The 15,864-nt window shown below is 38.8% G+C and overlaps 2 protein-coding genes and 1 long non-coding RNA gene across 4 annotated transcripts; 2 read left to right on the forward strand and 1 right to left on the reverse strand.

Moving 5' to 3' along the window:
• Positions 1–443: 443 nt before the first annotated feature.
• Positions 444–1,256, reverse strand: LOC135636583 (uncharacterized). The gene is made up of 2 exons (XR_010495931.1): positions 1,137–1,256; positions 444–876 (listed from the first exon to the last, which is right to left on the reverse strand). It is a non-coding gene; the product is annotated as an uncharacterized LOC135636583 (long non-coding RNA).
• Positions 1,257–2,748: 1,492 nt separating this feature from the next.
• Positions 2,749–8,637, forward strand: LOC135636909 (putative E3 ubiquitin-protein ligase RING1a). Its single transcript, XM_065149067.1, has 10 exons — positions 2,749–3,212; positions 3,321–3,387; positions 6,212–6,270; positions 6,497–6,578; positions 6,716–6,836; positions 6,958–6,999; positions 7,114–7,653; positions 7,741–7,848; positions 7,952–8,152; positions 8,240–8,637. The coding sequence occupies exons 1-10, from the start codon at positions 3,005–3,007 to the stop codon at positions 8,270–8,272; spliced, it is 1,461 nt and encodes a 486-aa protein (XP_065005139.1). The 5' UTR covers positions 2,749–3,004; the 3' UTR covers positions 8,273–8,637.
• A 1,062-nt stretch (positions 8,638–9,699) lies between these two features.
• On the forward strand, positions 9,700–14,282 carry LOC103982106 (mitochondrial arginine transporter BAC1). Of its 2 annotated transcripts, XM_009398919.3 has the most exons (8): positions 9,709–9,945; positions 11,723–11,812; positions 12,789–12,890; positions 13,032–13,136; positions 13,237–13,329; positions 13,413–13,613; positions 13,690–13,788; positions 13,863–14,282. In XM_009398919.3, exons 1-8 carry the CDS (start codon positions 9,781–9,783, stop codon positions 13,995–13,997), a joined length of 990 nt encoding a protein of 329 aa, XP_009397194.3. In that variant the 5' UTR covers positions 9,709–9,780; the 3' UTR covers positions 13,998–14,282. The 2 variants fall into 2 exon arrangements, with proteins under 2 accessions (XP_065005140.1, XP_009397194.3); XM_065149068.1 differs by lacking the exon at positions 11,723–11,812 and having other exon boundaries at positions 9,700–9,945.
• Positions 14,283–15,864: the final 1,582 nt, after the last annotated feature.

Genomic DNA, 15,864 nt, shown 5'->3' on the forward strand with positions numbered 1-15,864 from the left:
TTTTTTGATACATAAGTTTTATAATGAATTGATATTTATCATCTTAGATTATGGACATTTGTATATGTTTTACGAGTATGGAAGATTAGTTATATGTTTTTCAGAGATTTCTATTGATGGTTGATATATTTTTATTTTATATTTATTATTAAAATAATAAATTATTTTATAATATATTTGAGATTTGGATGGAGAAGATTTTTTCATCCAGCTCTATTAAGAAGATGTAATTTTTTTTAGTTAAAATTATTTAATATTATAATAACATAATTTTAAAATTTAAAATATTTTTTATAAATTATAAGTAATAAAAAATAATAATTTATTTATATAAATTGGGACGTGAGAAACACGATTCGGTGCTAGTTGAAACGAGGGTGATGTCCAAAATAAACTTGAAGACAGAGACGGCATGTCATGGTTCGACAGAGACCCAAGAGAGAGAGAGAGAGAGTAGCGGAGTTAATGGATCGACTGTGAATTCCACGGCCTGGAATCTGGCGCTCACAGCTCCAAAGAGACGAGACAGTGCAACACCTATGTTAGCTTCATTCTCCGTCGTTGACGTGGAAGAAGTCCCAGTCTTCGAGAAGCTGTGGCCATGCTAAATTTCCAACCGGTAGAACGATGAGGCGGATGATGGATCCATCGAAGCAGCCGTAGGCAGCGAGAGCGCGGTCGTCATCCTGGAGCAGATTGCTACTGCAGTCCACCAGTAATAGCCTGCTTTCCTCCAACTCCTCCTTCCTTGCGATCTCTCTCTTTAAACCGCCAACCGTTGCTTCATCTTCCACCTCCACGTAGAAGAATTTGCCGGTGAGCATCTCTATTCCTACCTTCATATCCGTCCGTCCTCCGCCTCTCGACACCTTTCGTCTATCCTTCGAACAAGAAACACAGAGTTACGTTATCTTTTGTATGGCGGGACTCGTAATGGCATCCTAATACGTTCCATCATACATGCATCCAAATAATGGTGGGAAGAATATTTCGATACGAAAAGAAAAATTCAGATGATCAAAAATCAAACATAAATCAAGAAAAAATATATAAATTTTACGATATTCTCCGATCTTCATTTATATCCATAAAAAAAAAATCATTCAAATAATCAAATGTAGCAATTAGAATCTCACCGAATCCAAAGCCTCAATACAATTTCTAACAACACTTTGAAGACTTTTTCTCTCGCCCCCTTGTGATCGATCGGGAAAATAATATGAGCCCTCAAAAATATTATTCTCCCTCACTGCAACTCTCTCTCTCTCTCTCTCTCTCTCTCTCTCTCTCTCTCTCTCTATATATATATATATATATAAAATAGTTTTTATGTTATTTTTTGGTATTGCAGGACTAAAAATTAAAATTCATATTACATAGATCGTCCGCTTCATAACACGAATAAAGTATGGACGGTCATAATTTTTGGCACTGGTCAACACTACATTAACTCTACCCACCCTAAAAGCACTAACATCGATGAATACGATGGGTGTTACTTTAGTGTTAAGGTAAACACTAAAGTAAGTTCCCTCTTTAATGACGTACCGATTAGGGATCAATATAATTACTTACCATGCAAGTTTATATATCTTGATCTTTTTAGGGCACACTTTCGACCAAAGTTTCAACTTTTTATCGTAAATTTTATTTATGTTCGATCTATCAAAGTCTATGGGACGGTATCAATGACCCACGAAATTGTCTTGGAAATAATATATATTATTATAAATTCATACAAAGAAAGTGAACCTATCGGGAGATTTAGATAATTAGGGAATTTATTATATCTAAATTATAGAAGTAAATATTTTAACTATAGGATTATATATATGCTTCGATAAAATTAAAAAAAAAAAATATTTCATAGGATCGCAGTATAATGTTGGCATGAAATGTCATAAATAAACAAAGGAGTCCAAGTCGCTTATAATTTCCCCCTGCATTAACATTAACTTCATACATACGAAGAAAGTATCCATTTTCGAACTTTTATTCTGTTAATTTTGGCTATTAATTTAATGCTCGGTAATCTCAAAATTAAAGATGATAATACAATATAAAATACCCGAGATAATTTAGAAAACAAAACACATTGTTGCACGCTGAGCGATGGTTGGAAATGTACAATCGATGAAGAAATCGAACATACAATGCATGATTTCCAAAAATACAACAAAGAAAAGTAAGGAAAGCCGTGAGATAATGGATCGGAAAGGATGTTGCAGACCGATACGCACACGTAGTTTACTCGGGCCACCCAAAAAAGCATATTGTTTATGTACGCCACGCATCGATAACATTCGATACTACAAAAAGTAGAGCGTGTGGCGTAGTATATCTACAATGTCTGTCTAGTTCGTGAGTAGTGACGAAAGGGGGGGGTTTTCAGCGTCTCATATTAATTCTGAGATGGATTCAGATAGCTGAGTCAATTTCAAATTTAATATTTGATTTCAGATGTCTGACTCGAGCCCAACCGAGCTGCACTCGAACACGGTCCGCTAGCTCCCGGATCTCGTTGGGCTCCTCCACACTGCTCCTCCTCCTCTTGCACAACGCGCAACCCTGCGTGGCATCATGTTCCGGAAAAGGAGCGGTGGTTCCAAGATAGACCCACCTCGATCCCCAATCACAAGGAGGTAACTGTAGGGGCACCGTTCCCAGGGAAGTGAAAACAAAATGCTGTTGCCAGCAATAAGCAAAAGAGAAAAAAAAAACCATGCACAGAAGAGAAGGGGATCGATGAGTCGGGTCGGTCGGACCAGGAACAAAGCAAACGATGCCTTCCTCTCTCTCCCCCTCTCCCTTTTCTCCTCCTCCCCCGGGATTCAAAGGAGGAAAAGAGAGGAAACCACAGCTCCACAGATAGGAGGACGACCGCCCTCTCTCTCTCTCCCTCAGTCTCTTCCACATCAGTCCTATCTTTGTTCTTCTCCAGAACAAAGCCAAGGAGGTTAGAAGAGAGAGAAAAAAAATAGAGTAACAGAAAGGGAAGGACCAAATGCCTGCCCAAAAGCGCCCGCTTACTCCTCCGCCCTTGGACGACCAACTCCCCGCCCCCGACGAGCCCCCTCCTTCGCCTCTTCCTCCTCCGCCGCTCTCCACTCAGCAGCAGCAGCAGCAGAAGCAGGAGCCGGACAAAGAGGATGCTGGCGGCGGCGAAGCGGACGAGGGTAAGGCGCCGGCGGAGACTCCTCTAGCACAGGACGGTATGAACTGCGATGACGCGTCCTCTCTCCTTCTCGCGCTTCCTGATTGGTCTCGATCTCACCGTCGTCGTCTGCTCCTGCTGGCGTTTGTTCTTTTGTTGTCTGCAGATTCTGATGGCGGAAGCGGTGGCGGTCAATCGTCGAACGAGGACGACGACGAGGCCGAGAAACCGGAGTAAGTTACCTTTCCCACCTACTTGACCTTCTTTCTCGTCTACGAACGACACTCCCTATGGCTTCTGTGGCCTGGATTTGCGATCGTTACCGCACGGCTGGAGCCACCGAGGAGGCGGCTTCGGATTTCTTGTTTGCTGCTGTGGGAGGTGGCATTTGCTGGGTCGACATGGAGGAAATAGGCTTTCGTGCCTCATGCATGCGGGCGATGTGTTCGTTTGGTAGATCGGATGCCTTCGCGTTATTCTTCTTTCTCGGTAATGGGTTTGTTTGGCGGTGGATCGCATGAGCTCCTGCGCCACCTCCTTCGTGCTCGCGTGATTGCATACGCTGGCATCAGATCAAGGTGGTGGCAAAACAACTGTTGCATATTTTACTAGTCATCGAGTAGCTTTTAAGAAGATGAAACGATTGGATGACGCTGAACGGTTAATATTACCTGTATGCTTGTTGCTTCTCTGCGGTGATCCCCTGGTGGTTCCTGATCCTCTGGTTCTTGAGCTTTCAATAAGTTCTTGGAGGTTCTCTTTCTACTCATTTCCGTCCTCTATAGCCGATTCCTAAATCATTATCTGTGATTCTTTCTGGCTGATTGTCAATGTTTCTTAAATACAGATGAATTGCTTCCTAAGTAGATATTATTATCTTCTACCATTGCTCTGTAGTTTTGCCAAGGAATTTCTTAAAGATTGCAACTTTATAGCTTAAAGTGTCCGGTGAAGATTTACTTCCGATCATTGATCAAATCTAGTAACTTTTATCCCCTAAGAGAACCTCTTTCCTAATATCATAATGGTTTCAACATTAGTTGCTCAAGGATTTCTTGTTTCATCCCCAAGAATTTTGGTTAGAGATAAGAGCAGCTAAATACAAGTTGTGCTGGTGCATCTACAAGTGTCATAGCAGTCAAATCTCGTTCCTGGTCCAAGTCATTGCTTTCTGAACAGCTTCATTTGATGAAGTTGACTGGTATTTGTGTCCCCTTTATGACCTTTCACTTGTGTAGTAAGCTAAGCTACTCATGAATTCAGGGAAGTTAGATGATTATATAGGTTAGGAAGCTCATATACATTACTTAAAAAAACATGTAACAATCACAAAATACTAATTACATTTAGATCATGTATTACATATGAGTTAAATTTACAGATCTACAATTTAAAATTGAGATCAAGTGAAGAGCAGAAAGATGAAGACTATAAATGACATGTTTGATGATTGGGCCTTGCTAATACCTAAATTTATCTTTCTTTTAACTGTATTAAATTGTGTCATTTCCTGATGTATTGTAACTAAGTACTGTTGATGTTGCATTGGCCAACTTAGTTTCTAGATGGATCGCCATGAGTTTCTGTGCTCTTCTTTTTGCTGTTGTTATTGCCCTGAGAAGTTATGTGATTTGTAATGCCACTATCACTTCTTCTGTAATGCTATTTACTTTCAAAATAATATCTAAATTAGCAGTGGAAGTCATACAACCCCATTAACCTGAGAATACCCAGGTTATCCATACAGACTTTGACCAAGAAAGTTTCTTAGTTTCAAACCTGTGATCCATTAATGTAGCTTAGAAGTCAGCCAAATCATATAACTACTTCCCAGCATCTGTAGTTGTTGATTACTTGATTATTAGGGAGGAGTTGGCAAAGTTCGCTTTTAGTGTCTAATATTGCCAGCTTCTGATCCTTATGAGAAAACATATTGTTTTGTTTGTTGATCTTGAAAATTTCCATACTCTCTACAAACTGTTGGCAGAACCAATAATCTTTTTTTCAAGCTTCAAAAGATCTTTGAATTATATCCAAATCAATTTTTTTAAAGATCTGTAAATCATATCTCTGGACTAAGTACAATAATCCATTTGCAATCTCTTAGTCATGTTGAACCATTATTTTTTCTTGTGATTGACTTTTCTTTGACTGCTTGGCAAAATTTCAACAGTGCCCAGAACACTTAAGATCTTAAAACTTTTCGGTAACCTGCTTCATCTGGAAAGGAGAATGATACCAGAAGATTAAAGCTGGTATGTGTCTTCACTACCTTGTGATAACCACCAAAAGATTTAAAAAAATGCAAGAAATTGTTGATTTTTGCTTGGACCTTAAGACTATTGATAGTTGCCCATTTTAGAATTCAGAGTATATATTATTTAACTAAAGCTAGTACATAGAGTTGACATGGATCAGAATGACAGCCATATTAAATTTATAAACAGCAGTTTCTCTTTCCTGTAGAATTGGTCTAGCAGAGAGAGGGCAGGCAATGAGGCACATGGGTTGACTGAATCCTGGTAATCCACTAGGAATTCAATATTGAAAGTCATAGTCCTGACCAATATAAGAAAAAGTTTGTTTGGACAGAACTGAGCCTTAGCACTTTGCAAAATTTCTTATACAATATGACCAGCTAGTGGGTTAAGCATGTGTTGCTGCATCTTGCCACACCAATTGATTGATCCAGGTTAATGCATTAAGATAACTTGAAATATTTGTTTCTGTTTTACCATCAGTGCCTGGTGTCCTTGAGATGACGGCTGTTTCTTTGAATGTAACATGTGAGTAAAAAAATATAAAACATCTTAGATGATTATTTTCACATGTCACTTTGAAAATATTTGAGATAACTGCATACATCAAAATTTCTTCACTTATTGTGGTTGTTTGAATGATATTCAGGTGCTGTAGCCTTATGTTATGAGCAAGTTATATAATTCTTTAGCATGTTATTCATAACATCTTGCTTTGGTTCATCACCACATACTGCAAAGATTAAATTGTGCATGCTACACATAACTGATATTTTCTCCCTTTGTCATTGGTTCACAGATTTATCCTAGTGAAACTAGCCGACATTCGAAAAGAAGTGCAGTGCCCTATCTGCTTAGGTATGATCCAGTTCTCTATCAAAAAATGTGCAAGTTATTCTGTAGCTTGAAATGAGAACTGTAATGATCTCTATACAGTTCTTTGCTGGTACCAATTGTAGCTAAGCAGCAACACAGAAACCATGCTGTTCTTGTCAATTCTTATCTCCTCTATCATCATCATTGAAGCATTTATATATTGCTACTAGTTATTCTGAAGCAAAGATTCATGGTGCCTCTCTACCAGGGATAATACGTAAGACAAGGACGGTAATGGAATGCCTGCATCGCTTTTGTAGGGAATGTATTGACAAATCAATGAGACTTGGGTATGTCCCTGTAGTATTCTCTCTGTGCATTTGCGAGTACTATCCCTCCTTTTCGCTGTGGTTTCCTAGAAGTAATAGAACTAGTTTTGTTTATTGTAGTGTCAAGCAAACTTTAGCTGATGCTATCTGTCTTGCAGAAACAATGAATGTCCTGCATGCCGCACCCATTGTGCAAGTCGGCGTTCTTTGAGAGATGATCCCAACTATGATGCCCTTATAGCAACCTTATATCCGGATATTGATAAGTATGAAGAAGAGGTAAACTGGTTTGGGCAATCCTGGGTGATTTATACAAAATTTTAATTTGCAGTTTTTCGGTCATGTTATTGTAACTATTATTCTCTAGATGTGAATTCTTGACTTCATTGTGTGGCTGCAGGAACTGGCTTTTCATGAAGAGGAGAAATCCCGCAATAAGAAGGTAGCATCACCTTACTGAATAAGTTCTATCAATGAAGATAATTTTAATGTGTTTGGAGTGCTTTTATTCTCCTCGAACCTCATATACTGTATTTAAATCTCCTGTTCAAATTAGATCCAAGCATACATAACTGAGACATTTCGACGACAATCAGAAGCACTTGGTAGGAGGAGGTCCACAGCTAAAGCTGCTGCAGTATTCGGAAGAAAACCACAAGGAAGTTACCGAAATCATCTGCGTGGAAGAGGCAGAAGTATTGGTGGTGAAACTGCAGCTGCAGGCTCTGATGAGGAAGAAGAAGAAGCAAATGGTAATGATGTCACCAAAGATACCTCGTCTGCAGATGAGCCCTCTCCTGAACAAAGGCCGAAGAGATGCAAGAGATGGGGGGCTCCTCGATCTTCACCAGCTAGAACAGCAGGCAGTGGTGATGTTGGCTCCGAGGAAAACGACGATTTTGAAGTCAACAGAGAGCCCCTTGGGACATCGCCTTTGCGAGCAGGAAACAGAGAGATGCTTGCATGGGGTAAGAATGGTACACGTAGTCAAACTAGACATAGCAGTACTAGTGGTTTAAATGGTAGATTGGTCAAGGGTGGGCGCTTGGCCAAATTGGTGGACTGCCTGCGCAATTTAGATGAAGCTGATGATGAGGTACAGTAAGAAAAATGGTAACGCTGCCTCCTACTTACATGCCATACCAATTTTGGTCAACACTACTGACTGATTTTTAATTTTCAGTTTGATGTGCATCTGACCCTGGTTCCTTTGGATGATGAAAATATGCCAAATTTGGAACAGCCATATCTTTGCTGCCGGCCAACCCTGTCAATTAGACATCTTTGCCAAGTGAATCCGTTTTCTCTATGATTTGTTTTGAATTAAGTTTGTAAATTTTTAATAGTTGAAAGATTTTGCTCCTAAATTGGAATTTGTGGATGCATGTGTGCAGTTTATCGCTCTTCAGACATCTGTCCAAGCTGAAGAAGTTGAGATGTATGCGAGGAAACCTCAATGCCGAAATTTAGCAGTTGGGGCTTCCAACTCAATGGACGAGGCATCGACTGATCCTTCCATAGGCCTCCAGATGTTGGAGGGACAAGAATCTCTAGCAGCGATTTGTGCTTCTTTCACGAGTGACCAAGGGGAGATGGTGAGATGTCTCAACTGGTACATAACTAACCACAATTTTGCACCCTTTGATAATTTTTAAGGAGAAATGCATCCTCTTGTTTTCCAGGTGTTGGTTTACCGTCGGAAGATTCAGGGCTAGATAAATGCTTAGCATCCACTTTTCACATTAGGATTCAACAGAAACCGGGAACCTGTGCTTCCTAGTGTAATAGAAAATGCATGTAACGGCAATATGCACTTTGAAGATCTCCGAACAACTGATGCTCCAGAGATGATTTCATGGGCGAGTGGATACCAGAGAGCAACATGAGTGGACATGTGAGAGGAGTTGATTGGAGAATGAGATTGCTTTCGCTCTGACATCATTCAGTGATGAAATTAAGTTTCATGATCTTTAGTTAGGATCCACAGATATGTAGACTCATGTTATTTTATTTCTTGCAGTTTGCTGTTGTCTGTGACTTGTTCACTTGAATCGATCGTCTCTTTCATCTGATTGTTATATCACCAGTCTTTAGCTGCGTCTCATCAGTTCTCTTTGCCGTCTTTGTGTCCTAACGTAATGCATTTGTTTCGAACTTTCAGAGCAGTGGGGTTTGGCCTCAGGAAATTGTTGGCTGCTGGCTCTAGAAATCTACTTACCTGATGTCGTCCCAAGGAAATTGATTATTGAGACCGTGTTTTTGATCCCTTTCTCAATTATCTGTAACAGTGTCATTGTACAGGGACGACCATCTTGTACGTCTTTCAGGGTGTCAATAAACAAAGGCATACTCGTCGATAGACTATGTATGCATCGACTTGCAGGGGGAATCATTACTGTGATAGCATTTTTATGCCTACCTCTTTTACACTAATCAATATTTTCAGATTCTTGTATAAAAATTCAAAATTATGAGGGCACTGTGTAAATGACAATGAGTAACCAATTTATTTGATTTTTATAATAATTCAAAATTATAAGGGCACTGTGTAAATGACAATGAGTAACCAATTTATTTGATTTTTATAATAATTCAAAATTATAAGGGGTCTAAGTAGATCATCATAAGTACGCCCGATTCAATTTATCGGCCATACTTCTTTAAGAAATCTACTGAGAACAACAGTTTTAATTTTCTTTTATTGAGGTTTTTACATATCTATCTTTTAAAATATTGGAAATAGCTTATTTACCTTATGAGTTTTCATTTAACATGTTTGTTCCTTCGAATATTAAAATTCTCTATGTATACTTCTTTGGTTAACATCAATCCAGTAAACTCAAATTAAGCATAATTATATACAAGCAATCAATGGTAATTACTTTACATAAAAAACTAATAAAGTATCTAAATTACGCCCAATATTATTTTAGCGATCAAGATAACAAGATTTTTAAAGAACATCAATATTATATATATATATATATATATTTATATAATATGCATTTTTTGTTCTTTTCCCCCTACAAAGTATAGGTTTGCAAGCATAGGCAACCGAAGGTCGTGCATTTCCGTTATTTCTTGGCTTTAATGAGGGTATATGTGTAAAGAAACCCACGAAAGAAAAAGTATACTTCTCAACGATCTCGCTGCGGACGGCGCGGCGGTGCGCCGCGCCGCCGATCTCCTCCAAAAATTTCATTAATTCTTCTTTATTTTATATATGGCAACTGCTCATGAATCGACCATTTTGCCGGCCCTTCAAGAAAGAAAGAGAGTAGGGAACGGGGCGATGAGCCCGGCGGTCGAGGCTGCCAAGGAATACGCGGCCGGCTTCGCCGCTGGTGTCGCCACCGTCATCACCGGTCATCCCTTCGACACCGTCAAGGTCCGCGCTATTTCTCCTCCTCCACCCTTCCATCACTTTCTTCATCGTAATCTCTCCCATTCTTTTGTTCGTCGTACCGATTCTTTAGGGTTACGTTTTCCCCTTTTCCTTATTTATTTTTCCCCTCGTTCCACTGGACCCTGTGAGGTGTCTGATTGTTTTACCTAGTAGCGTTTTCTTGGATCCTTGAAATGTATGGGGGAAAGGATGCTATTAAATTTCTTCATTGGATGTGGTTTGTGGCGTTTGTGTGTTGATCTCTCTGCGGTCAGAACGGAACTGGTCAGCGCTACTGCGAATTAGAATACATTTCTTGAATGGCCTAAGCGACTTTGGAGAGTAACATTTTGACTTAGATTATATACTTTTCAGGATGTGCTCTTTTTAGGTATACGTATGTTTTTAATTTATGATTGCGAAAATCTTTAAGATGACCAGGATCTGCTGCTAATGCCATTCTTCATCTGACCATTTTATATCCGTCATTTGTTTTATGGATTGCGTAGCTGAATAGAACACTTCCTTTCATCATAGGACCTTTGTATTGCCTACCGGGAGAAGATGAAAAATGTTCCACAGGAGGTGCTTTGTACTGCTACATTGGGAGAAGCTATATGACACAATTGGGGTGACATATCTTCCACGTAGGAAAAGCGATAAATGCTGCTTATCTTTAAGGAGTTTTGGTGTCAAAAACCTTGGAGAGTTGTTATAACCCATCAATTTGATAGTGGAGTTGATGTTGACTGGAGAGCTTCGTAGCGTTCTTACATGTGTTTGTTGTTGTGAGGATGTTCATTATTTGTAATCCAATCATGAACATTGGGGCTTTACAATATTACATACCTGAAAAGGTGATCAATAGGTTAATTTATATGCCAAGATGCATGGTCACTTAATCTTAGTACAAGAAGTTGCAAGAATTCTTAAATGGTTACCGTTGTAATCTGCTATCTTCATTCTAGTTCCAGTTTGTTTACAAAAGACCAACCAGTTTTGCCGAAATTGATGAGTTGAAGGAGTAGAAGCTTTAATTGAATATATTTTTTGATGCTTTTGAGACAACTTTATTTTTGGTAATAGAACACCTATGGAGAACTTATAAAAACTCAAATTAGACTTTTAACAAATTAATATTTGTTCTGAAGGACATATGCGGTCAATTATAATCCCATGATCATCAGTTACAAAATTGAATGAGTTTATTCACAATTATAAATTGGAAACCATCAATACCTGATGTCGATTCCTACACATTATAAGCTCGACAACTTAATAAGTATCTTGCAGAGTCATCAGAAAATGCAGGTTCGTAGTGAAAAGTCTAGAGCTGCGAGTTTCATATATCGTGAGTGACTCGTAGTTAATACCAAGTATACTTTCACTATATTTAGTTGTATCATGAGGATTGACATGTACACATGTTGAGAGCTTGATGAAGAAGACATTTATTCATTTAACTTGATTAATTATTCAAACTCTCCCATTTAGTAGGCATGGATTGACTATAAATGAAGTTTTGAAAGTTTACTTCCTCCTTTGAGTAGACTTTTCCTTCTTTTGTGTATCACATGGACTTGCATTTTTCTCAGATTATTGGTTGTTGTATCAATAACACTTCAAAGTATGCTTTGGAAATTACTACCCTTTAATACTCTTTCTTTCCACGACAATTGTTATTTCTTATACATATTAGATAGTTTATGGTAGGATGTTGTTTTCAGATTTGCCATGCTTTAACATAAAGAAACGGGTGATTATATTGTTTATGGAGCAGGTCAAGTTGCAAGCTCACAATACAAAAACACAAGTGAAGGAGTACAAGAATGCTTTACACTGCACTAGTCGGATCTTGATCACTGAAGGAGTATGCTTCTAAGCTTGGTCAAACTTGCTTATTATTTTTCTTTCTAAGAAGTAGAAGTTGTTCACATGCTGGATGGTGCATCAAATATGCTGAGCATTGAAGATTTTATTGGAAACCTCATATCACATTAAGAAAATAGGTGCCTGTAAAAGGAATTTGAGCAAAAAAAAAAAAACATTACATTGACAGTCTTCTTGAATTTCCCTTCATATAAGGACAGGATGGGATGTAGTGATGTACAATCAACTAATAACTCTCTGGATCTGGATTGATTTTGATTAAGCTTAAACTGATTAAGACAAAATGATGAATGACCAATTTTAATTTGCAAAGGTTCATTCCTCTCAAGTGGCTTTTATTCGGTGCTTTATACCATCATGCAGTTCTTGTATTAAGGTTCGGAAAGAATAAAAAAGAAATACTAGGTAAAGGGGAGGGAGGGAGACAGGAGGTTGCAATCTTGAAATCATCTTGCTGGACATTTTCTACGCAACCTCCTAGTTGGAATTGTATCGGGACCCGATTCTTGGAGCCACTCCAAAACCAACCTTGACCCAGGTCCCCTGGATTGGGTATGTGGCTTTAAGATTGGATCTGTTAGGAATTTCAGGTCTTCCTGGTGAGGTGAAACTAGAAGTAATGCAACTATGTATAGATTATGGGACATATCTGTCATTTCTTAAGGGTTTGCACAACTGATTCTGTGACTTTAGTTTGTCAACGTCACCAGAGTTTACACAAGTATCTTAGGCTATATCAGTACATCATACCTGTCTTGTCCTTCAGATTTGTAGATTGGAGAAAGGAAATGTCTGTTTAAGCTTATACCCTTTTTTCTTGGCTACATCCTGAGATTCTTTTGTAATTTGGCCAGGGATATTTAGCAAGATTTGCTAATTCAAGTTGTGTAATTTAAGTTCTAGAATTTTCAAAGAACCTTAATTCACTTGAAATCTCTCTCCCTCAAATTTTACAGGTAAGAGGATTATATAAAGGTGCGTCATCCTCGTTCATTGGGATGGCATGTGAGAGTTCCCTTCTCTTTGGCATTTATTCCCAGACAAAGCAAAAATTTCAGGTTCTGAAACATAAATGGATAAACTGTTTTATAACTCTTGCATTGATTCATAATTCTTGTAGTATGGTGTATGGGGAGTTAGGTCCTTTTTATTGTTCTGCAGACTATGATGGTGCTTTTTTGTTTACGTTTACTGTGCAGGGGGAAATTCAGAACAACAGACCACAGCTCCAGGTAATTATTCCTTCAGCAGCATTTGCTGGAGCATTGATCAGCTTTATACTATGTCCAACCGAGCTAGTAAAGGTGTGTGGGTGCTAGAAAATGTTACAAATAGTTCTTTCTTGACTTGCATTGATATTTTCGTTTTTTGACTTGTTTATATGTCATGCTAAGTGCTTTCCAGTGTAGGATGCAAGTTCAAGGGAAGGATGCAGCAATGTTTGTTAGATACAATGGTCCACTAGAATGTGCTCTTAAAACTATCCAGCAGGAAGGGGTAAGGTTATCTTTTCTGTTCTCTTGACCATGTATCTGCAAAGCGCTTTGTATATCAGTGAGTGAATAGTCTGGCTTTTTCAGGTCAAAGGCATTTTTCGTGGTGGCTTATCAACCTTTTTAAGAGAATCAATTGGCAATGCAGTCTTCTTTAGCACTTACGAGCTAAGTCGTCACCACTTGCATAAGCAATTGAGTTTTTCACCATCTGCCTCAAGCCACCATTCAAAGGTTTTAGTTGACACAGGGATTGGCATTGTTACTGGCGGACTTGCTGGAACTGCTGTAAGTAAAGATAAAGCTTCTTTTGGAGATCAAGGCTATGGTTTACCTTGTTTAACGTATAATTCTTTTCTGACAGTTCTGGTTAGCTGTTCTTCCACTGGATGTTGCGAAAACTGTGATTCAGACTTCTCCTGATCCAAATTATAGTCGAAATCCTCTCCAAACACTTTACGCGGTATGCCTTTTTAATTTTGTCTCTTCACTTAGTTGCATCCTCGCAGGAGGTTCAGAGAGTTCCAATTTCTTCAGATTTACAAGAGAGTGGGCTTGAGTGGATGCTATGTTGGTCTTGGGCCAACATTAGCAAGGGCATTTCCAGCTAATGCGGTCGCCATCGTGACCTGGGAGCTTACAGCTAAGTTTTTAGGGATTAGGCGAGACTGATACGATGGTCTGCTTCCTCGCTGGTTTTGGACCGCATGAGTTTTGCCTCATCAACGTCTAGTACATTTGATCGCCTAATAATTTTTTTTATTCTCCTTATGCCACGTCAAGAATTTTGCAGGCTCCATGATTTTTTTAGTTCTTACCTGGCCTTGTCGCTTTATCTACTGACAACAATGTAGCAGCTTCGATACATACAGGTCAGATCCATCTTCCCAATATTTGTTGTGTATATGAGAAGATTTAGTGAGAAATAATTTCAACTTGATAGAGGATATTTTGGTACACCACTCAACTGGCAGCCACCTCAGATCATATGTGGTGCCACTCCAGTCCGCACATATCTCAAAGCAACACGAAACGACTTAGAGCGATTTAGTAGCGACGACATCCTGAAGCAATGCAACTCGGCTCAGAAGCGATGTCACTTGGCTTTGAAGCGGTGCACAGTAAATTCATGTTGTTCAGAATCAAGCGATGCTTACTAGCGAGGATGTTCGCACAAGGGTAGTTGACTCCCTAAGAAAAGTATAAAAATCATCTTCAGGTAGATGCTTGGGGACAAGATTCACGATCCACAAAAACTGGGTTTAGTTTTAAAGGGGTCAAGTTGGAACTCCCCTCTCCGGTGTAGACTTGTTGTGCAGGGACTTGGGACCAGAAGCCTCTCGCGGATCCGTTGGAGAACACCTTAGGAGATGGCGACCACGACTCTTTGTCCCTTATTTGTAAAGCCTCCTATCTGAGTAATCATGCGGGTGACCTGAACGACCTTAGCGCGCTCCTTTTCGAGGAGGCACTCGTTGCCCATTCTACCTTCTGCCTCATAGGCCAATCATTTGTTTCTCTGCAGATAGATAGATTTCAACTCAATATGATAGAATTACAAATCGGGTTCTTTTCAGTAATTTTTTTTAATCTTTGAGACAAGTAATTCTACTAAGCTCATGGTGGTGTTTTGGGAGGACATTTTGGTAGGAACAAGACTTTAGTTCTTGTTTAATCAAATTTCTATTAGCCTAAGATGTTTAGAGATATGGAGAGACTTATAAAGCAATGTCGAGTATGTTATTTGGCAAAAACAAGAAGTCAAAATTTTAGTTTGTACACTCTATTGCTAGTGCCTAGTACTCTATGGGAGGAAATGAGTCTTGGTTTTGTTTTGGAATCACCAAGAACTCAAAGGAACACGGATTCTTTCATGGTTGTTATTGACAGATTTTCAAAGATGTCTCACTTCGTTTCTTGCAACAAATCAAATGATGCATCTTATATTGTTGATTTGTATTTCAAGGAGATTGTCAGATTGCATGGTATTTCAAGAACTATAGTGTTTGATCGAGATTCAAAATTTCTTAGTCATTTTTGGAGAACTCTTTGGAGGAAGCTAGGCATTTCTTTGAATTTCAATAGCTCACATCATCCACAAATCGATGGGCAAACTTAGGTAACAAACAGAAGCTTGAGAACTTGTTTAGAAGCTATGTTGGCAAGAATATTAAGCAATGAGATCTCATTCTTCCATAAATTGAATTTGTTTACAATTGTTTCATGCATCATAGTATTAGTAAGAGTCTTTTTGAGATTTATGGTGCTAATCTTACTAGTCCTTTGGACTTAGTCCCTCATTTTACAATTATGTAATTTAGTGGAGATGCTGATGAGAGGGCAAAGCAGATAAATAAGTTGCATGATGGTGTTAAAGCAACCATTGAGAAGCAAAATGAGAGGTACATGCAAGCTACCAACAAACACAAAAAACACGTGGAGTTTAATGCACGTGATTTGGTCTGGATTCATCTAAGGAAGGAGAGGTTTCTATCGAGCAAATTTAGAAAATTGAAACCAAAGGCTGATGGTCCATTTA

The sequence above is a fragment of the Musa acuminata genome, chromosome BXJ3-4 (assembly GCF_036884655.1).
Source record: "Musa acuminata AAA Group cultivar baxijiao chromosome BXJ3-4, Cavendish_Baxijiao_AAA, whole genome shotgun sequence".
NCBI lineage: Eukaryota > Viridiplantae > Streptophyta > Magnoliopsida > Zingiberales > Musaceae > Musa > Musa acuminata.

Excerpts from the sequence above, each read along its gene's own strand:
- LOC135636909 (XM_065149067.1), top strand. The coding sequence starts at position 3,005 with ATGCCTGCCCAAAAGCGCCCGCTTACTCCTCCGCCCTTGGACGACCAA. Across the intron at positions 6,579-6,715 it reads GACAAATCAATGAGACTTGG|AAACAATGAATGTCCTGCAT; the intron begins GTATGTCCCTGT and ends TCTGTCTTGCAG. Across the intron at positions 7,000-7,113 it reads AGAAATCCCGCAATAAGAAG|ATCCAAGCATACATAACTGA; the intron begins GTAGCATCACCT and ends TGTTCAAATTAG.
- LOC103982106 (XM_009398919.3), top strand. The coding sequence starts at position 9,781 with ATGGCAACTGCTCATGAATCGACCATTTTGCCGGCCCTTCAAGAAAGA. Across the intron at positions 9,946-11,722 it reads ATCCCTTCGACACCGTCAAG|GTCAAGTTGCAAGCTCACAA; the intron begins GTCCGCGCTATT and ends TTTATGGAGCAG. Across the intron at positions 13,614-13,689 it reads GCGGACTTGCTGGAACTGCT|TTCTGGTTAGCTGTTCTTCC; the intron begins GTAAGTAAAGAT and ends CTTTTCTGACAG.